General features: G+C 46.9%; 1 protein-coding gene and 1 non-coding gene across 2 annotated transcripts in view; one reads left to right on the top strand and one right to left on the bottom strand.

The window, feature by feature from the left end:
- Window positions 1–22442, bottom strand: part of DHRS3 (dehydrogenase/reductase 3) — a 45089-nt gene extending 22647 nt beyond the window's left edge. The window contains exon 1 of the mRNA XM_029065641.2: window positions 21547–22442. Coding sequence (XP_028921474.1) covers window positions 21547–21741 — 195 coding nt within the window. The 5' untranslated portion in view covers window positions 21742–22442. The remainder of the gene's footprint in view (window positions 1–21546) is intronic.
- Window positions 13135–13272, top strand: LOC114812477. Its single transcript, XR_003760130.1, has one exon. It is a non-coding gene; the product is annotated as a small nucleolar RNA SNORA7 (small nucleolar RNA).
- Window positions 22443–22756: the final 314 nt, after the last annotated feature.

Raw genomic sequence — 22756 nt, 5'->3', positions numbered from 1 at the left:
GCTGTTACACTGAGACTTTCCAATGTCATTGATTTTGGATGATGGGAGGGAGGAGCTAGGGAGCTCAAAACTTCAGGGATTTCTGGGACTCATAATCCCCATGAGAGGGGCTGCATACTGCATAATCACCCAATGCATCAGCTCTGAGCCACACCAATCAGATTCTTCGTGATAAAGTCTCCTCACAGTTCTCTGGCCTACCTTCAAGAATGCCCCCCAGCTCTGGGGTAAGCAGCCACCCTATATACTCCAGTGGAAGCTCTGTTCTTGGGTGGCAGCATGACCTAGTAGAAAGAGCAAAAAACTGGGGCTCAGAGGACCTGGGTTTCAATCCCAGCTCTGCCACTTACCTGCTGTGTGACCTTGGGCAAGTCACCAAACTTCCTCAATTTCCTCACCTGCAAAATGAGAACTCAGTACCTGTTCTCCCTCTGATTTAGACTGTATTCCTCATGTGGAACAGGGACTGTGTTAGACGTGATTATCTTGTACCCACCCCAATGCTTAGTAGAGTGCTTAGTACATAATAAGCACTTTTTATTATTGTTATTGTGGTGGGTTTTAATCCCAGATTTTCTACTAGCCTGCTGTGTGACTTTGGAAAAGTCACTTAACTTCTCTGTGGCTCTATTTACGCATCTGTAAAATAAGAATTGAATACCTGATCTCCCTCTGTGCCTGATCTGACTGTATTTATCCCAGCATCTGGCACATAGAAAGTGTTTAGCAAATATCACACTGATTACCATTATTACTGATAAATACACTCCCCATAAACCAACTACAGATCACTCCATTTCAGTGGAAAGAGCACGGGCTTTGGAGTCAGGGCTCATGAGTTCGAATCCCAGCTCTGCCACTTGTTGGCTGTGTGACTGTGGGCAAGTCACTTAACTTCTCTGTGCCTCAGTTCCCTCATCTGTAAAATGGGGATTAAGACTGTGAGCCCCACGTGGGACAATCTGATTCCCCTATGTCTACCCCAGCGCTTAGAACAGTGCTCGGCATATAGTAAGCGCTTAACAAATACCAACATTATTATTATTATTATCATTATTATTATTATTCACATATTGGCCAAGCGATGTCCTAGGCACTGGAGAGATTTAGATAGATTAAGGTGTTTATTGTAGAATGGAGGTTACAATCTTGGTTTCTCAAGAATACTGCAATCTAATGAAATAGGCATGGCAAACAAAATTATACCAGCAATACATTTTTATGTACTTAGGCACTGTACAGTATGTACCACTGCAAACAAAATTGTCTGTCCGTCTCCTCCGATTAGACTGTAAACCCATCAAAGGGCAGGGACTGTCTCTATCTGTTACCAATTTGTACATTCCAAGCGCTTGGTACAGTGCTCTGCACATAGTAAGCGCTCAATAAATACTATTGAATGAATGAATGAATAAATTCTATTGAATGAATGAATGAAAATTGCATGCGGCCAATCTCTCTATACATACTCATGGCTGGGTTTGGGATTATCCTCTAGACTGTAAGGTCACTGTGGGCAGGGAACATGTCTACCAACTCTGTCATACTGTACTATCCCAAGCGTAGTATAGTGCTCTGCACACAGTAAGCACGTAATAAGCACTGACTGATTTATTGATTGACCTTGACTGTAAGTTCGTTGTGGGCAGGTAATGTGTCTATCAACCCTTAGTACAGTGCTCTGAACGTGGTAAACACTGAATAAATATCATTGATTCATTAATCAAGGTCTGTTTAATAAGAGAGGACTTCATGGAGGAGGGGGGCAGTTATGTTTTGAGGTATGAAAGACACACAACCCAGCCAGAAAGATGGAAGAGGATTTCTTTTCTTTGTTATTTATAAAAACTTCCTTCATCCTACAAAAAAAAAAATCACACTGTAGTCGGGCCAAGATAAAAGGCAGCAGTTGTTAAGAGTAGTAGGTTACTCCTGATGCAATGTCTCCAATAAGATGTAATTAGGATGGAAACACCAGCCGTGAGTGGCTGGTGTGTAAGACCTTTGGTTAATTAGGCATAATTTATGGCCAAGTTCCAGCAGACATGCGATTTAAATTACTTGCAAGTCTTGCCAAGGTAACTATCTATTCTACAGGCTATTAATTAGGAATCGTTTTAATCTCTGCTAGGACAAAGGTCAAACCCCATGGATTTGACCCTTCCCTGCTGGCGTCAGTGTTATCAGACAATGGATCTGGAAGAAGCTGGCTCCCAGATCCACAAGACACTTGGAGCAGGAAAGACAGCGCTCTTCACACTAAAAGCTGAGGTGTCCAAGAGCGGACCAAGAATGAATCCCGCTAATGCTCTTGCTCTGCAGTGAACTAAAGGTTGGTGATGTCACCTCAACATCCACCCTGAATAAAACCATCTCCCCCCTTTGTGGTTTGCTTTGGACTCGCAGCTCACTACACTACAATTCTCCCCCTCCTTCTTCCCACACCAGCTGGCATGGCCAATCTTTTAGGGCCTGGATTGGAGTTGCCAAAGGGCCAGTGGCCCTGAGCAACTTTTAGTTTCCATGGTGGTAAGGCAAAAGGGATTGGACATCAATTGAAGTAGGGGGGATTTAGATTAGGCATGAAGAGAGACTGGTTAGGCTGAAAAGATTGAGATGGGTATGGCTCATATATGATCATAGGTACACGATACACATACACATATACATATATATAAAGCATACACATTGAGAAAGTTGTAAGCTCATTGTGGGCAGGGAGTATGTCTGTTACTGTTATACTGTACTCTCCCAAGCACTTAGTACAGTGCTCTGCACTCAGTAAATGCTCAATAAATATAATCGATTGACTGACTTCATACTTGAAGGCACCATTATCACCTGTGAGTTCGGGTTTGGCAGAAAAGACCCATACAGGATTCACAATCCTGTCTACATCGTGTACACAAAAAGATTGACCCTTGTTAAGTGGTGATGTTAATGTTTGCAGCACTGGCTCTGTTTTGTCCTTTTTTCCTCCGTTTCTCATTCTTTACAAAACTTTTGCTCGAAAAGAGCCCCTCTTTTCTTAGTGACAGTGCGCCATGCTAGTCCACCCTAGCAGCTGACTCCCAGGCTTCAGCAGGGATGCAGTATTTTCTGAGGTTTTGTTTTACCATGCCTTTTCATGTTTCCCCTGTCTTCCTTGTTTTCATTTTCCCAATTTCAGCTCACCAGACAGCGGTATGTTTAGGTAACCTGCTGTCACTCATTCTCCTCACAAGTCCCACCCAGCGATGGTGTGGTGAGATGAGCCTATCTGTGATGTTAGGAATCTGGCTTTGTCCCAGATCTTCACTGTTCGTGATCTCGTCTTGCCATTTGCTATTGAGTATGTCCCGTAGATGAGCTGTTGGATCTGTTCAAGGAGAGGGACGTGACACCTGCGTGGGGGTGGGGGTCTTGCAGCTGTAGAGAAAGCTGGACCACACTAAAGCTCTGTAGACCTTTAGTTTGGTCTGCCTGATACCACACTGCTACCATATTCTCTTTGACACGCTCGCACAAAAGATGCACTGGCCTTCTTGACTTGAACTTCTGGATTCAATTTTCTACCTCGTCTACCATCACACCGTCAGTCGGCGTGCTGCCTTAGGTAACAGAATTCTTAACGGCATTGAGCTCCGTGTCGGGGGCTTAGTGGAAAGAGCCCGGGTTTGGGAGTCAGAGGTCGTGGGTTCTAATCCCAGCTCCGCCACTTATCAGCTGTGCGACTTCGAGCAAGTCACTTCTCTTCTCTGTGCCTCAGTGACCTCATCTGCAAAATGGGGATTAAGACCGTGAGCCCCATGTGGGACAACCTGATTACCTTGCATCTACTCCAGCACTTAGAACAGTGCTTGGTACATAGTAAACGTTTAGCAAATACCATCATTATTAATATTTGGTTGGGTGTTGGCTTTCATCAGCTCAGTTTTCTTAAGAAATATTATCAGCCCATACCACCTGGCTAATTTGGTCAAATATTTTGAAATCATTTGCAAGGGTTCTTGGGCGTGTCGCTCTCTGGCACAAGCACCCGCATAAATTGATTCTTGAAATCAATTCTTTATTCTTTATTTTGTTAATTCAAAACAAATTCTTTATTTTGTTAATGAGATGTACATCACTCTGATTCTATTTATTTGCTATTGTTTTAATGAGATGTTCTTCCCCTTGATTCTATTTATTGCCACTGTTCTTGTCTCTCTGTCTCCCCCGATTAGACTGTAAGCCCATCAAAGGGCAGGGACTGTCTCTATCTGTTACCGATTTGTACATTCCAAGTGCTTAGTACAGTGCTCTGCACATAGTAATCGCTCAATAAATACTATTGAATGAATGAAGGAAAGACTGTCTCTAGGATTTTGGATGATGTTGAGTTGGACGACTTTCCCAGAGGTGCCTTACACCAGCATCCAGGTCTCTTGCTATCTCTTCCGGCTTGGCTGTGATAGAATAAGTTGAACAAGACCAGAACCACTATACATCCCTGTGTTATTCCACTGACAACAGGAACAGATCAGAAAGGGTATCCTGGGTTCAGACCTGGACAGCCATGCTACCATAAAGTAGTGTCAGGGCCTTGAGGAACTTTTTAGGGTAGCCAAATTGATACATGTATTATATTTAAAAAAGAGGTAGATGGGGTTTTCTGGAGGTGCTTTTGGTACGGTCCTGCATGGAGGCAGGGGAATAGATTAGATGATTTCTGATGGCCCCTAGAGATCCAGGTTTTCTACAGGTGATAATCTTAGAGAAGTAATGTAGCCTAGTGGAAAGAGCACAGGCCAGGGGGTCAGAGGACCTGGATTCTAACTCCAGCTCCATCACTTACCTTCAGTGTGACCACGGGCAAGTCACTTATCATAATAATGATATTCATAATCATTATTATTGTTATAATGATGGCATTTGTTAAGCACTTACCATGTGCCAAGCCCTGTTCTAAGCCCTGGGGGGGGCGGTACAAGGTAATCAGGTTGTCCCTCATGGGGCTCACAGTCTTAATCACCATTTTCCAAATGAGATAACTAAGGCACAGAGAGGTTAAGTGACTTGCTCAAGAGCAGGTATTTGTTAAGTGCTTACTACATGCCAAGCACTATTCTAAGTACTGGGGTAGATACAAGTTAAGCAGGTTGGACACAATCCCTGTCCCTCATGGGGCTCACAGTTATAATCCCCATTTTACAGGTGAGGTAACTGAGGCACAGAGGAGTTAGGTGACTTGCCCAAGGTCACACAGCAGACAAGTGGCAGAGTTGGGATTAGAACCCAAGTCCTTCTGACTCCCAGGCCCACGCTCTATCCACTAAGCCACGCTGAGTTCTGTCTCTCAATTTCCTCATCTGTAAAATGGGGATGAATTACCTCTTCTCCCTCTAATTAGACTGTGCACCCCATCTGGATCAGGGACTGTGTCTGACCTGATTATTAACGCAGAGGTGGGGCCGCTTCCTGGCACTGCACCTTGATCCCTAGCAACTCATGGCCTGTACCTTCGGTCTCTTTCCCTCCAGGATGACCTTGAGAGACGGCCCCCAAACTCAAGGCTTTGACTACCATGATCCCTCACTCTGACCACCGGCTTTGCAAGGTTTGGTTCTCCCTGGGCCGCTGAAAGCGAGCCAAACTTCCACTTGTCTGGCTCTGATCTGTGCTCGGGAGCGTTCCCCCTCTCCCTTCATTCCAGCGCGATGAAGACTAATTGGCTCCAAGACCAAAGCTTCCTGGCTATTTCTGCTCTCTGACAACCCACGCTGCACACAACAGCAGCTGAAGTACAGTACGCTCCCTGTCCCCTGTGGACCTGTCAAACGGGAGGCCACAAATTACAGAGAGTCGAAAGTCACTTGAGGCAAATTGCTGCAGCAGATAATTAGACCCAAGCTCCGTGTGCTTTACTCCTCGCAAAGGAGACTGGAGACCGGGCCATCAGTTCGGCTGCTCAGATGAAAACTGCTCTGGGAAACTTAAACCCCTCCTCAGGAGCAAGACCCCCGTGCTGATTTCACACACTGAGGAAGGAGGGAAATGAACTGAGGGATTGAGCAAGCTGGACAAATAGAACTGGATTGAATTTCGACCTAAACTTTGAAACAAAACTACCACAAACCTCATCTCCCCTGGCCTCCCCACTGCTTTCAAAATGTTTCCAGGGCCGGGTATGACAGCACTGAGTTCAGTTAAAGCTTTTGCTAAGAAAGCTTCATTGGCTGTTTATAAAACACATCACATATATAGCATGGCTGCACAGCTGTAGGATTCATTTTCTCTCAGGGATTCACTGCTTTAGAGACAAAATACGGGCCAGTGGACTTTTTTCAACCAAATCAGGAAAATAGTCTTCTTCAGGGAAGAGAGGAAGAGCGGCAGAGTGATCTGCTTGACTTCTTGGCTCAGACTGGTGAGGAAAAGAAGATGTAAATGCTCAGCGGAACTCAAAGAGATTCTCCAGCTAAGATTCTGATCCTGGTGTCCTTTTGATAATGAGTTTGATCCAAGCCAAACAGATGGAGGAATATACTTCCCTGGATGCTTTTCACAAATTCAAGAACATCTCCTCCCCTCTGCTACGAGGATCAATCAATCAATATTTATTGAATGCTTTCTGTGTACACAGCACTGTACTAAGCACATAGGAGAGAGCAGTAGAATTGGTAGACATGATCCCTGCCTACAAGCTTACAGTCTAGGGGGGACCTCATTACTGCACCACAGAGGGACCTACTCCTTCACATCTAAATGTCATTGTTTCATAGCTAGAAAAGGGTCAGAACAAAATTCCCAGTTTTGATATTCCTTTGGAGACTTCCTTCAGAAAATTTAGAAGACGTGATCCATCTTAAAAATCATGTTGTTTTTTTAATGGCATTTGCTAAATGCTTACTATGTGCCAGGCACTGTGCTGAGCACTCTGGTAGATACAAGCTAATCAGGTTGGACAGTCCATGTCCCACAGGGGGGTTCACAGTCTTAATCACTGTACTAGAGATGAGGTAACTGAGGCAGGGATTCACTGTGTTTTAGAGACAAAACACAGGCCAGTGCATTTTTTCAACCAAATCAGGAAAATAGTCTGCTCCTTCAGGGAAGAGAGGAAAAGCAGCTGTTAAGTGACTTGCCCAAGGTCAGACAGCAGACAAGCAGCAGATCTGGATTAGATCCCAGATCCTCTGCCTCCCAGGCCCATGCTCTTTCCACTAGGCCACACTACAGCTGGATCTGGGTTTGCCTAGCTGTCCTGCACAAGATTGTAGCATCTTTGAGCTAAAGGCCTAGTTGCATTTGATCTGCAGCGCTTTTTAAAGGGCCTAGAACAACATCATACAACTCTCAAGCCTCTCGATCAGGATTGGTTAATGAATGACCCTAAAGACAAGTGGCCCTCTTTCCGATCAGAGTCCAAGGGCTAGGCATCTCTTCACATGACTGGTCGCTAGAGGTGGTAAGAGGTTGGAGGGATCACTGATCTGTCCGGGTATGGAAATGGGTCACAATCCAGATCACGTGGCCTTCACCTTCCAGTATCTCAGACACCTGGAGTGGCCTCAATTCCAGGGCCACCCCATCCAGGTATGCAACATCGTGGCAGATGAACCGCACCCTTGGAGGAGTGGAGAGTGGAGGGAAACATTTTCACCAACTCTAGAACATTGGGACCCTCTCAGGATGGCACCTGGAGAGTTTCCAGTATTCTACCCGTCTCAGCTGTGGGAGGGAGAGTCAAGTCGAAGCATACCCATTCCAATTCCTCGCTTGGGCGGTGGCTATCAAATGGCAGGCAGTCTGCTACAGTCAAAACTCACCTCTGCTGGGCGGCAGCGGCATGGGAGAGAGTTGAGGGTGGAGACTTAACTCTCAGTGGCATGGAAGAAGGCAATGGTACAGCACTCCTGTATTTTTACCAAGAAAATTCTAGGGATTCACTACCAGAACAATTGCAGATAGGGCGTTCTGGGAGAGATAAGTCTATGGAGTCACTGTGGGTCAGAGACTAGTTGACGGCATAAAACAAGACAAGAACACTGGGGCCATCATGGTGGTTTGGTCCTGCCTGGCACTTGGCAGCTAGGATGATCTCCCTCTAACCAGCACTGGATCTGGTCTTTTTTTTGTGGTTGGCAATTTGATTACTTTTGCAGCCTGTTCTCTTTCTTTTCTTTCTCTTCCCCAGTGTATCTGTCCCTGCTTTAACTTATGAGTCTCTTGAGATCCAGAAACCTCCTTGGCAACGGTCCATGTAGTATTCCCAGTGCTTCATTCAGTCAGTCCTTCGCAAACTGTAGACACTTAATAGATGTCATTGATTGATTAATCAGTAGAGGTTTCTTCCTGTGACTACTCTCATGTCCCACCCCACCACAAATCCCCTCATATGACCAGTAAGACTGAATCAAGAAGCACATTTTTTATCTTCTCTCCACTGTGCTCAAGACTCCAGTGGGAGAGGTAGGAGATGGGCTTTCTAGCTCTCTGGTTCTGGAAGCTCCAATCTCCCATGGATTTCAGAAAAGGTCAAGAGCCGAAATTCCCCCTAGGATGCAGTGGTGATGATGGAGTGTTCTTTTGTGGTAAGAATCCCATTCCATCCAGTCCCCTGAGTGGCACCCCCGATTAATCTCTCATCTCTCCACCCCTTTCCCCCCCTTACACTTTTACCACTCCAGCACTTTCTCATCACCCAAGCACCCCCTGCTGCTTGTGAATACATATCTTTAAACTCTGTTGCTTCCCCCTACTTGTGATTTATTTTAGTGTCTGCTTCCTGGGCTGGATTGTAAACTCTCTGAGGCTACGGTTTGAGTCTACTCACTCTACTGAACTTTCCCAAGCCTTTGAGTACCTTACTCTGCACAGAATAAGCACTCAATAAATACAAGTGATTGATTCCTACTGCATTCCAAGCCTCCTAATTTGAGAAGCATCTGGTTAGATACGCAAAAGACCCAGTGCTCTGAGAATTCTATTAAGTGCTAGAAGAAAGTAAACAGGTAGGAATTGGACCTTTGGACCTTGTCCCTTGAAGGGATCACAAACTATGAAGTCTCTGCCCTTCCCCAAGGAGTGGCAATCTGGGTAAGATGGCTAGAGGAGCAGCATGGCCTAGTGGAAAAAGCACAGGCTTGGGAGTCAGAGGATGTGGGTTCTAATTCCAGCTCAGCCACTTGTTTGCTGTGTGACCTTGGGCAAGTCACTTCATTTTTGTGTGCTTCAGTCATCTCATCTGATGACTGTGAGACAGGGACTGGGTCCAACCTAGCTACCTTGTATCTACCCCGGCACTTAGAACAGTGCTTGGCACATAGTAAGCACTTAATGAATACCACAATTATTATTATTATTGGAAAAAACCCGGGCCATCTGAGTGATCTTGGGGAGGCCACTTAACTTATCCAGACTTGAGTTTCCTCATCTGTAAAATGGAGATTAAATACCTGTTTCCTCTGCTGCGTGGACTTCTGAGCTCCATATGGAGTAGGGGCTGGGTCCGACCTGATTAGAATAGTGCTTACACATAGTAAATGCTTAATAAATACCACAAATTCCACAATTAATTGTACAGGCTTTGAGAGGACAGGACAAAGGACCACAGCTCCTATGTGGGGAATCCACTGTGCTGCTGTGTGTTGGGTCTGGGGGAAAGCCTGGGTCCTAACTCTGACTGTGCAGCTTATGGGTTGTGTCACCTTGGATATCACAATATCTTTCTACATCTCAACTTCTCATCTCTAAATGGAGAGAGTAACACTTGGTCCTCTGAGTCTCCTAAGGAATGGAAGGAGGATATATAAGATCAAAATGTGCTGAGAAATCCAAATCTGTTCTTCAGTTCCCACATTTTGCAAAATGGGGATTCAATATCTTCCCTTGTCCTTGGACTGAAAGCCCCATGATGGGACATGATTATCTTAGGAGACAGTGTTTTTACATAGTGTTCAATAAAAACCACAATAATTATTATTAGCAAAGTGCTTGCCATCTCGTAAGCTCCTAAACAATCTCATAACTATGAACCCTGGGTATTAGCACTTGCTGGAAATACCTAGTGAGCACTAAGTAAGGCTTAATGTTATCAGAATGATTGGGAAAGGTGTTCATTCCACTGTTCCAGCATACAGCTTGGGTCTGAACAGAAACCAGGACCTAGGGACAGCGACCTAGGCAAATACCTCCTTCACTGCATTCAGTGTGGTGCCTGAAGGAGCAAAGCAGGAAGGGAGCTAATGACTGTAATTTGTCTGCAAATTGTTTTGACTTCAGGTTTCACTGATGTTTCTGTCTCAATCTATCAATACTGTACTAAGCACTTGGCAGAGTTCTACAGAAACAACACACACACACAAACACACACCCCACACATCCCCACCCCTTCCCCAAGAAACTTACAATCTACAGGAGCAGAGAAAAATGATTTACAAATAACGGGCACTAAACATTTGATTTCTCCAACCCTCGGTTGTAAAGCTAACTCAATGTTTTGTTGTTGTTTTTTATGGTTTAAGAGCCTCCTATGTGTCAGGCACTGTACTAAGCCTTGGGGAAGACACAAGTTAATCAGGTTGTGTCCCAAATGAGGCTCACAGTAAAGCAGCGTGGCTCAGTGGAAAGAGCTTGGGCTTGGGACCCAGAGGCCATGGATTCGAATCCCAGATCTGCCACTTGTCAGCTGTGTGACTGTGGGCAAGTCACTTCACTTCTCTGGGCCTCAGTTACCTCATCTGTAAAATGGGGATGATGATTGTGAGCCTCATGTGGGACAACCTGATTACCTTGTATACTCCAGCACTTAAGAACAGTGCTCTGCACATAGTAAGCGCTTAACAAATACCAACATTATTAACATTATTATTAATTCCCATTTTACAGATGGGGAACTGAGGCTCCATGCTGTTTGCGGTTGACTATAACCCTTTTTTTTTCCTGCTGTAGTGTGTCTAACTCATCCTTCCCCACTATTTGTGGGACAAGTTAAGTGACTTGCCCAAGGTCACACACAGCAGGCAAGTGGCGGAGCCAGGGTTAGGACCCAGCATCAGATTCCCCAGGTTGGGGGTCTAGTGTTTTGGCAGCTGAATGTGTGCGTGTGCACACGTGCTCACAACACACACAAATACACACACACACACACACACACACATTCCCTCGCCCAGAGAAACACAGACAAAGAGGGATGACATAACTGTCTAGCTGCGAAGACTGACCCAATGATGTCAGCTTGAGGAGGAGAAAGGTTTTCTTTTTTTAGTGCTCAGCGACATTGAGTCTCTCCCTTGCATTTCTCCTGTCGCCCTCCGGCTTCTGGGAACTGCAAACACATCAATGCCGTGGGGCCCACTGTGGACAGGCTGTTGGGAAACAGTCCTCATGTGGTACAGAAAAAGTTCGCCCTACACTTGCCAGCTCCTTGCAGCGGTCTTCTGACCTTAGATTAAAGAACAAGGTACAAGTACAACGTACCTCAAGATAAAGAGATCCTATGTGGGTGTTTCAGAAGTGCAGCTTGGCCTAGTGGGTAGAGCACAGGCCTGGGAGTCAGAAGGATCTGGGTTCTAATCCTTGCTGTGTCACTTATCTACTGTGTGACCTTGGCAAGTCACTTCACTTCTCTGTGTTTCGGTTACCTCATCTGTAAAATGGGGATTAAGACTGTGAGTCCCATGTGGGTCACAGACTAGGTCCAACCTGACAACCATGTAACCCAGCACTTAGTACAGACCCTGGCACATAGTAAGCACTTAACAAATATCATAAAAAATGTTTAACCTTCAGTGAAGGTGGAGGGGGGGAAAGCGCTTGCAGTTAAAACCAATCTGAGGAAGTTTGTTTGTCTCGGGTCCAGGCTTCACCTGTGTTGTGAGCGTCTTGCAGGAAGGGTGAGTGTTCTTTGTGGCCCAGTTGGCCTTTGAGTAATGGAAAAACCATGGGGAGCATCTATTTTGGACTTCACTGGATCTCTCTTCCTGTGCCAAGCAGCTCCTGTTTATAAGCACCTGCGGCACCACTATAACTCAGCGCCTGCAGTTGAATCAGACCTTCCAGGAGGCTTGGATGGAAAAAGAGGTCTCAAAGTCTAAAAGGCCGAGCTGGGCTGAGGATGTGGCCAGGGTCGCTCACCAACCTATCTGCCTCAAGAGAAGGGAATCCCCAGAAAGGAGGGGAGAGCAGGAGGAAAAAACCGTTTGAGTCTGGTGTGGAGGCTCAGTTAAATCCAGTCTTGAAAACTTTTTTCAAGTGTTGCTGTTCATCAACCGAAAAGCAACACATCATTTCCTTGATAGGACTCTCTCTCCTTCAATATGTATATGTGTATATATATATATATATATATATATATATATATATATCTCAGTGCCTTGTGAAATAGTCTCTAACCACATGATTGCTACATACAGACTCTGCGATGGGAAATCTTCCATTTTCCCATCCAAAATGTCTCAGGTGTTTCATAGGCCCTCAAGGCCCACTGGAGAAATAGAGAACAAAATGTTCCGTAACTTGATGCAAATCTTCCTTCAGCCTCTGGGAAGTTTGTTGACATCAACTTTCTTTATCCTCAGATTGTTTTGGGAGATAAATTGGAATTAACTCCATTTGGCAGATGAGTTAACTGAGGCAAAAATCAGGCATCACCACAAGTCCACTCCAGATCCAGAAATAGATCTGGGAGATTCTGCCCCCTAATCTGTCCAGCCCTAATCTGGAGGCCAAATGGGAATCTTCCCCTGTCATAAAAAGTACAGTTGAGTCTCAGAGCAGCAGATTGACCTAGTGGAGAGAGCATGTTGCTTGGGAGTAAAAGGACCTGGATTCAAATCCTGGCTTCTCCACTTGCTTGCTATGTGAATTTCCCTAGCATGCAATTGCTTTGTGCCTCAGTTTCTCCACTTGTAAAACGGGAATTCACTAGTTTTTTTTAAGGTATTTGCTAAGCACTTACTATGTGCCAGGCATTGTACTAAGAACTGCTCTGCCTTCTACTTAGACTGTGAGCCCATGTGGGACAGTATGTCTGACCTGATTTTTCTGCATCTTCCCCAGGGCTTAGTTTGGTGACTGGCACAGACTAAGTGCTTAATAATTACCACAATTATTATTAAAGATCCGTGGAAATGGGAAAAGGCAAATAATTGACACCTACAGGTACTCTCGCCCTTCTCAGCATCACCCCTGGAGAGTTTCCAGTACTCTACCAGTCTCGACTATGGGAAGGAGAGTCAAACAGAGGCTTACCCATTCCACTCCTAGCTTGGGCAGTGGCTAGTGAGTGGAAGGCAACCTGCTACAAGTCAAATCTCACCCATGCTGGGCAGCAGTGGCATGTGAGAGAGCCGAGGGCCGAGACTCAAGTTTACTGTGTGGAGGAAGGCAATGATAAACCGTTTCCGTATTTTTACCAAGAAAACTCTATGGATCCACTACCAGAACGATTGCAGACATAGGTGGGGCATTCTGGGAGAGATGTACCCATGGAGCCGCTATGGGTTGGAGATGACTCGACAGCGTAAGACAAGACAGGTAATCCCCAAGTTTCACTATAGCTTTTAGGGTCAATCTTTATTTTTTAATGGTACTTGTTATTTGCTTACTGCATGTCTGACACTGTACTAAGCACTGGGGTAGATACGAGATAATTAGGTTGGACATGGGGCTCACAGTCTAAATTGGATGGAGGAGGATTTAATCCCTATTTTCAGATGAGGTAACTGAGGCCCAGAGAAATGAATTGACTTGCCCAAGGTCACACAGCAGACAGGTGGTGGAGCCAGGATTAGAACCCAGGTCCTCTGACTCCCAGGCCCATACTCCTTCCACTAGTCCATGCTGCTTCCCCACCAAACCTTTTTCCTGGACTTACCCGAGGATGGAGCAAGTAAACAGAGGGGTTCCTTCTTCTTGGCTGTCCCCCAGAAAAGGATGCACTTTTAACAATCCTTCCTGGGGACTCTTCCCCACTCAGCTGGGCAAACTGCTAACCAAAACACCTGAGAGAGGGTGCCCAGAGAGGAGATATGAGCCCAGGGAAGGGGAGGGCTACCCAGTCCTAGTCACATTAGTGCTCTCTGCCACTCCCCTACTGCTGAAGGCAGGTGGGAAGAGGGCCACTGTAAAGAGCTTGGCCCCAGCACAACTGGCCACGGGACACCACAGCAGCACCGGCCCTCCAATAAGGTGGACACCTATACAACTCACCTTTGCCTTTCGGGCTTTCTGAAGACTGAGCAGAAATAGACAAGACCAGGACGGGTAGGGCAGGAGACTGACAACCAACCTCCTCCTCCCCTACCGCACCTGAAAACAACCCACAGAAGGAAGCAGGGAAGGGAGGTGGAATAAAAGGGCCAGGGAGGGACCCAGGGTAAGGGAGGGGTTTCAACACTGGAATCGACTCCCTGGGATGGCAATCACAGCCGCTTCTTTAGTTGTTATCAGAGAGAGGATTAATCGATCGCAAGAGAGATTAATAGAATGGAAAATCCTGTGCAATGAGGCCCGAGTGGAGTTGAGGGGATGATGGAGGTGAGCTGTAACCAAGGTGACAGACTTGTAACTAGGGCAATGCTGGACGAGGCAGCAAAAGACCTACATTCTCCTCTTCGAGACTGTAAGACCTTTGTGGAAAGGGTGCATGTCTACACACTCTGTTGTATTATACTTTCGCAAGTGCTTTGCACACAGTTAGCACTCGATAAAGGCATTTATTGATTGATTCTATTCCTGGATCTGCCAAAGACCTCTGTGCTCCTATGTCTCCATCTCTGTGCTCCAAGGTTGGGCTACCCCCAAGGACATTTAGACCTTTTCCTCTAGGTCTAGGAGGGAGGGAGGGAGCAGGGACAGTTCATTATTCAGTAGTTTACAAAAGAAGTAGAGTGCTCTAATAATAATAATTATTATGGTATTTGTTAAGTGCTTACTATGTGCCAGGCACTGTACTAAGCACTGGGGTGGCTGCATCAAATCAGGTTAGACACAGTCCATGTCCCACATGGGGCTCACAGTCTTGATCCCCATTTTACAGATGAGCTAATTTAGGTACAGAGAAGTGACTTGCCCAAGGCCACACAGCAGACAAGTGGCAGTGCAAGAATGGGAAAAGCTTGAGCCTGGAAATCAGAGGACCTCTAATCCCACCTCTGCTACTTGTTTGCTATGTTAGCCCGTTGTTGGGTAGGGATTGTCTCGATCTGTTACCGAACTGTACTTTCCAAGCGCTTAGTACAGTGCTCTGCACACAGTATGTGCTCAATAAATACGATTGAATGAACTGAATGGATGGCCTTTGGAAAGTCACTTCACTCCTCTGTGCCCCCCGTTTCTTCATTCCTTATCTGCAAAATAGGGATGAATACCTGTTTCCCTCCCTCTTAGTCTGTGAGCTCCATGCCGGAATGGGGACTGTGTCTGACCTGATTAGCTTATATCTACTCCAGCGCTTAGTACTGTGATTGTCCCATCTTGTCTTGTCTTATGACATCAAGTCGTTTCCGACCTATAGCGACACCGGGGACACATCTCTCCCAGAATGACCCGCTCTCCATCTGCAATGGTTCTGGTAGTGTATCCATAGAGTTTTCTTGGTAAAAATATGGAAGCGGTTTACCATTGATTCGTCTGCGCAGTAAACTTGACTCTCCACCCTCGACTCTCAGATTGTCTTCCACTCACTAGCCACTGGCCAAGCTAGGAATGGAATGGGTATGCCTCTGCTTGCCCCTCCCTCCCGTAGCGAAGACTGGTAGAGTCCTGGAAACACTCCAGGTACGATCCTGAGACGGGGGTTTGGCACACAGTAAGTGCCTAATAAATGCCATAATTATTATAATTCAAGGTTTACCTCTGCCCTGGCTCAAGCCTTCTCTCCCATGACCTCACATAGACTATCTTTTTATTTTTGTTTTATTTTTTAATGGCATTTGTTAAGCGCTTACTATGTGTGAATCACTGTTCTAAGCACTGGGGTATACACAAGATTATCAGGTTGGACACAGTTCCTGACCCACAAGGGGCTCACAGTCTAAGTTGGAGGGAGGAGGATTTCACCCCCATTTTACAGATGAGGTAAGTGAGAAGAATAGAGAAGTGAAGTGACTTGCCCATGGTCTAGAGCAAGCAATTGGCAGAGCTGGAATTGAAACCCTCGTCCTGACTCCTAGGCTTGTGCTCTTCATACTAGACCACACTGCTTCTCTAACACCAATCCTCAACTCCAGAAACTCTGCCCGAAGACCTGGCGTTATGGGAAATTTCTCAATCTGCTGGGTAGATACTGTACTATCTTCCAGCCCCAGGAAGGAGGGAGGCGGTAAGGTGAACACAAATGAAGCGAAGCCACCATCAGAACAAATTTTCCAAGGAACCCTTAGAGGAATCAGGTAATTCATGCTTGATGAGTGGAAAAAGTCTTCCTGAGACACTTTTAAATGCAATGGTAAGGCAGCGGGTAAAGACCTCTCTAAGTGCCCCGAGGAACATCCGGTGTGCCGCAGGAGGCAAATGACCAAGAGGAACTGTGTATCCAGTGAGCCAGAGACAACTAAACCCTGCACCCAGGCTGGATCAAGCTGAGGGTTGGTAAAAGGCCCAGAATCAGAAAAAGTGTTCTGACAGCTTTCAAGATGCAAGTGAAGCAGCCCATACCCGCCTGACCCTTCGCTATCAATCAGCATTTCTAGACGCTGAGTCCCTTGGAAGGTAGACATCTGGAAGGAAGAGATTCTCGGAAGGATGGAAGCTTTTGAAATCAATCAATGGCATTTACTGAGCACTTACTGCGTGCAAAGTTCTGTACTAAGCCCTCAGGGTGTACCATGCAACAGAACTGGTAGACACATTCTCTGTATACAACTAGTTTACAGTCTACAGAGGAAGACAGACATTAAAATAAATTATAGCTGTGCCCATAAGCGCTTTGAGAATGAGGGTGGGGTGAATATCAAATGATCCAAGTTCATAGGCGACGCAGAAGTATTTAAAGGGCCAGTTGACTAAAGATTGCCATAGGAAAGGTGTTACATAAATTCAGTGACTAAACCAGATCCCAGGAGTGCAAATCTGATGCGAAAGCCTAATTCCATTTTACCCTATGGAATGCATTCTTGAGTCCAGGGTGCACTCCTCTGGTAAAGGCAGGCATCGGGCTAAAACTTCATCAGGGTTCCAACGCTGGAAATATCGGCCTAATGTTCACTATTTCTCAAACTGGTTACCCAGTGCCACGGGACAGGGCTGGGGAGTCACAGTAAGTAGTCATCCAGTCCCTGGCCCTTGCAAACGAACAAACCCTCCCACTCCACTACTTTCTTTCAGTGACTCGGGTCCAAGTCATATCAACCGCAAACATAACTGTTGGCTGTGAAGGTCACTTCAATTATAAAGCTACAGTCGGTAAGAAAGAGCGTGTGCTTTTTCCGCCCGGGGTCTGTGAACTGTTCTAGGGGAAAGTTCACGGAAAGGAGCGCAAACAGAATTCACTGCAGCAGGACGGCCCAGATAAAACCTGAACAAGTCGCTCTGACCTTGGTTAACCATTAGACTTTGGGGACCCTGCGCATGGCTCAAAGGGCATTTTGTCTGACGGATTTCCAAAAAGCATGCCCACTCCCCACAGAGGTACAGAGTCAATTCTCCAGATGAAATGGGCTTCTGGGGCTGAGCCCAGACGGGTTCGTGGGGGACTTGGTCATAAATGGGTGTGGCAGCCTCAGACAGGGACGCTCGGACTTGACTGATTATCCACACAGTTTTTCCCCGTTATCCAGCCCAGTCTCGATTCAGATAATCCATCGGTTTGGATTAACTGACCTTCAGATTACCATTTTGGCACTGTGCTTTGCGTGTTTACTCCCTTCTCCCTCGCTCTTCTGCATTGTCTTTGCACTTGGATTTGCACACTTTATTCACTCCTCGCTCAGCCCCACAGCACTTACGTACCTATCTGTAATTTATTTATTTCTATTCATGTCTCTCTCTCCCTCTAGACTGTAAACTTGGGCGTAAGGATGGCGACTACCAGTTGTTATACTGTACACTCCCTAGTGTTTAGAACAGTGCTCCGCACAAAGTAAGGGCTCAATAAATATGATTGATTGATAAAATCCTTGGGGTGTCTTTTCTGGGACTCCTTGTAAACCAAGCTCTTCTGACCCAAGAAGACTGTGACAGCCACAGGCACCTTTCTTAAAAGGGGCCTAGTGGAAAATTGTCTTCTCTGTGGTTGGCCCTGGTCATTTTCTTTTTTTGCTTTTCTGTCCTCTATCAATCCAGGGTCCACTCTCCCTGGGCGGTCAGGTGCGGATGTGTTTAAGAAAAAAAAGTTGAACCAACCCAATTAAAGGAATCATTTCATCTGCAATCTGTGGTTAAACATCGCCGCCTACCTCAAATAATATGCAAGTAGGGGATGTGGGTGTCAGAACAGTCACCACTCTTGCGAGACTGTCCAAGACCAGAGGCTACCCATCTGAGATTAGAATTTGGATCTTAATTTTATACTCTTCCACCTCGCTACCTCGCTCGGACAGAAAATAAACACTGAGAACAGTTTCGTTTCTCCTAGCGCCCCGTTAGCCGACCGTGCCTCTGCTTCGGAACCAACCCCGGCACGGAACTAACCCCGCAACGCCGGCAGCAGCTGGACTCCCTCAGAGATGATCGATTTTGGTAAGCCACTGGTGTCAGGAGTTTACCATTTCAGCTTCTATCAAGGCAGCAGCAGAAAATGAATTATAATTAGTTCCGATCCACGCCTAAATCTCTCCTGCAATTAGCCCTAATGAGAGAGGAACTGCAGACTTAGAGAATATTTGACTCTGCTACTGGGAAAACTGAAAGCAACATCATTTTCACCCCCATAGAAAATGAGACCCTTCATCAACCATGTGCTGGGCATTCCCGGGAGATTCGGTGTAAGAAGCATTCCCAAATGCTCCCTGCATCTACTCCCGGTAGGGACTGTACTGCCCCAGTCTATGTGATGGAATTGGTTATTGATGTCGGAGAAAAAAATCACCAAGATCTGGAAGAAGCATCCATCTGTCTTAACCTCCCCCCTGGCCAATTTACAGGCAGACTTAAAAGTGATTGGATTACTGGGATCACCGTTGGTCATCGTTACCCATAGGGCTCTTCCCCGAACCTTCTCCAACCAGCTCGCCGGCAGATGGGTTAAAAAGGGGGTCAGAACCTGATCTCATTGGATGATTCCTCGGCAAGAGTTGTGCTGACGTAGTTTACCATTAGGAGCATATGCTCCGAGCAAGGATGATTTCTCCATCACCCCGTCTTCTGAAGGCTTGCAATTTTTTGAACGAAAGCACGTTAGGGAAATCAACCATTCTGTAAAATAACCCATGATCTTACGTTTTTTAATATTTCCTAACTACGTATTGAGGTTCTTCCTCTGGCAAAAGGTCAGTGGAACCTCAGAGCCCGTCTCCTCTGCAAGCCTGCTACTCAGCAGCTGCCAAGGTGGTAAGTGGTGGTGTGTGTGGGTGTGTTTGTGTATATGTGTTTGTGTATATGTGTTTGTGTGTGTGTGCGTGTGTTTGTGCATGTTTCTGAGTTGGAAGCTCCATCCCGTGCTTCATGGCAGCAGCAGAGCAGTCAAGCTAGGCCCTTGAAGAGTTAACCCAAGAACGATACGCTTTTCGCTGATAGTCCTGGATCCAAAGTTCAGTTCCTCGTCCGCTCAACCTCTAAAGAATTGTAAATTGCATTGCAGGGTTGAGTGAAACAAAAGCAACCTGAAATTGCATGCAGGCTTGGTTTTCTACAGTACATATTTATTTAATCCCCAAGGTATGTGGCTCGCTGTCATGTCGGTTGACTTTGCTGGCCTTATCCCCCTCTCCTTACTCACAACAGTTGAAGTTTCAAACTAAATCTACGGCTCTGCCTCTCAGTTCACAAGCTTGGGAGTCAGCGCTTTCGCCGATCCGCCAACCGAATGCTCTTGTCACTGAATGAGTCAACCCCATCTCTTTCTCTAATTGGGATAAAGCAGGCAGGCTCTCACTCCCCTCCCTTAGGGACCTTCTCCGGGTCCCAAAGCCAAGGGGCAGACCCAAACTCCCGGGACCCTGCCACGGCTGAGGCCTCCTGAATCCTCCCACCCCCTCCGGGGCTACCTTCCCACCTGGGGCCTAAATTCCCTCCCCTTGACTCTAATTTTTTTTTAAAAAAATGGAAAAAGGAGGAGGACAAGAGCTCCTGCTAGCTCTTGCTCGCCTCCTCTCTGTTATCCTGGGTTCCCAGAGCTCCGATCATCCCGGACCCGGAGGGCTCCCAAGGAAGGGGTGGATCCAGGGGAGAGAAGGCAAAGGTCTCCCCCCACCCGGGGTCTGCCCCAATTCCCCACCCCCGTAACCCCTCCCCCATCTCCCTCCAGGGCAGAGGTTTCACTCTCCTCGGCTTTCTGGTTGGTCCTGGAAATGAGCCGCCAAGGAAAATAAGAAAGTGCCAACTTGTTACCAACTCTTGAAATCTCCCAACACCACACACACCCTACAATCACTTGGGGCTGCAACCCGGGGGGTGAGGCGTGGAGCAGAATACCTTTAGGGGAGTGGGGGGGTGGGGGGAGAAGGTGATGTTTGGAGGAGGAATGTGCAGAGGGGAGGTTTTGGGGTGGGGAAGCCTCAGGAGCTTGGCACAGTGCTCTGCGTACAATAAGCACTCAATAAATACGACTGACGATAATCAGGTTGGACCGAATACCAATTCCACATAATAATAATGAGGGTATTTGTTAAGCACTTACTGTGCCAAGCACTGTTTTGAGCGCTGGGGTAGATACGAGGTAATCAGGTTGTCCCACCTGGGGCTCACAGTCCTAATCCCCATTTTACAGATGAGGGAACTGAGGCGCAGAGAAGTGATGTGACTTGCCCGAAGTCACACAGCAGGCAAGTGGCGGGGTCGGGATTAGAACCCGCGACCTCTGACTCCCAACCCCGGGCTCTTTCCACTAAGTCTCACAGTCTAAAGAGGAAGGGGTGAAGGCCACCCCGGATTCTCCAAGCCCCTGGGGTGGGGGGTGGGGGCTACTGAGATCCATTCATTCATTCACTCAATTGTATTTATTGAGCGCTTACTGTGTGCAGATCACTGTACTAAGCGCTTGGGAAGTACATTTCAGCAATAAAGAGAGACAATCCCTACCCCACAACGGGCTCACAGTCTAGAATGGGGGAGATAGACAACAAAACAAAACAAGTAGACAGGCATCAATACCATCAAAATAAACAGAATTATATAGACACATCATTAATAAAATAAGGTCAGAAATATGTGCAAGTGCTTTGGGGAGGGAAAGGGGGCAAAGCAGAGGGAGGGAGTAGGGGCGATGGGAAGGGGAGGAGGAGCAGAGGAAAAGAGGGGGGTCAGGCTGGGATTCAGGACCCCCCCCAATTTCTTTTACAGGGTGAAATCCACTAGTTGGGCGTGGATTGGGGAGAGGGCAGTTGCACTGGCAGGTGGGAATGCCCCCTCCCCACAAATGAACCCCCACCCAAATAAACCTTCAGCTTCGAGGTGCCCCAGCCTCCGAGGTGCCCGCTTTACCTTTCTGGCTCCACGGTGGGCAAACTCCCGGGCCAGGTGTCTCCCGATGCCCCTGCCACCGCCGGTGATGAGGACGTTCTCCCGGGACAGGTCCCGGGGCCGAGCGGGCAATGCCAGGCACAGGGCAGCTTTCACCACCAGATAGATCATCTGCAGCGGGAAGATCACCAACGCGCCCAGCCATTTCCACACCATCGTCTTTAAAACCCCAGAGAGGGGGTCGGGAGGAAGGGAGGAGGGGGGCAGCTCTCCAAAATTGCAAATACTAAGAATAAATAAAAGAAGAAGGGGGGTGCCACCAGCTAAATTTAAAAAAAAAACCCACTTCCCCCCCGGAAAAAAAAAATGGACGGATCCTCTGGGTTTGAAAAAGCTTCTCAGAAAGTTAGAACTGCGGGCGGGGGGGTGTTTCAAATGTGCAAAGCAAGAAGCTTCTTGTCTCAGCTGTCGTTTCCGTTGGGGATTTCTCAGGTAATGTTTACTGGCTGTCAGGAGTTTGGGAGGGAGAGGAAAGGAAAAAAAAAAATAGGCACCGAGCACACGCGCACACACAGCGACAGCCCGCAGTTTCAAAGTGCAAGATGAAAAAAAAAATCCAGTTTGCAAATTGCAGTCGCCCAAAAAAAAAAAAGAAGAGAGAAACCGCTTTGAGTTTTTCCCAATTTCAGCCCGCGAGTGGCTCCCAGCTCATTGCTATTCTTAGGCTCAGGAAATTGCTTAAATGAGATATGATTGCCAGCACTTTGAAAAAAAAGTGAGGGGTCTAATCAGTGTCAGTTTATATACGTGCATGTCTGTGAGCCTGCAGAGGGATGGGGACGAAGCTGCCTGCGCCTTCAGCGCCGAGGTTCTGCCCCTGCCCCTAATGCCCCTGTCCCTAATGCCCCTGTCCCTAATGCCCCTCTCCCTGCCCCTAATGCCCCTGTCCCAACCCCGCCTGACTCTCGCCTCTCTCCCCTTGCAGCCTTTATTTCCTTCCTCCACCACCCCCAACTTGGAGTCCCTGGCTTCCCAAAGTGGGGATTGTCCACCCTGTCAGCTCTGCCTCTTATTCATTCCCTCCTCTGCCTTTCCCCCGGCAGCGCAGATGGGGAGGGTTTTTTTTTTATACTCCATTAAGTGTGATTGACAGGTAAAGCGCTGGCTGGATTTCACTACTGTTTCTGTGAGTGGCTGGCTGCGGCCTCCTCCCCCCTCCCCCCCCCCGGCG

This window comes from Ornithorhynchus anatinus, chromosome 5 (genome assembly GCF_004115215.2).
Source record: "Ornithorhynchus anatinus isolate Pmale09 chromosome 5, mOrnAna1.pri.v4, whole genome shotgun sequence".
In the NCBI taxonomy this organism is placed as follows: Eukaryota; Metazoa; Chordata; class Mammalia; order Monotremata; family Ornithorhynchidae; genus Ornithorhynchus; species Ornithorhynchus anatinus.
Note: the sequence above shows the minus strand (reverse complement) of the source record. Positions and strands in the feature narration are given on the sequence as shown.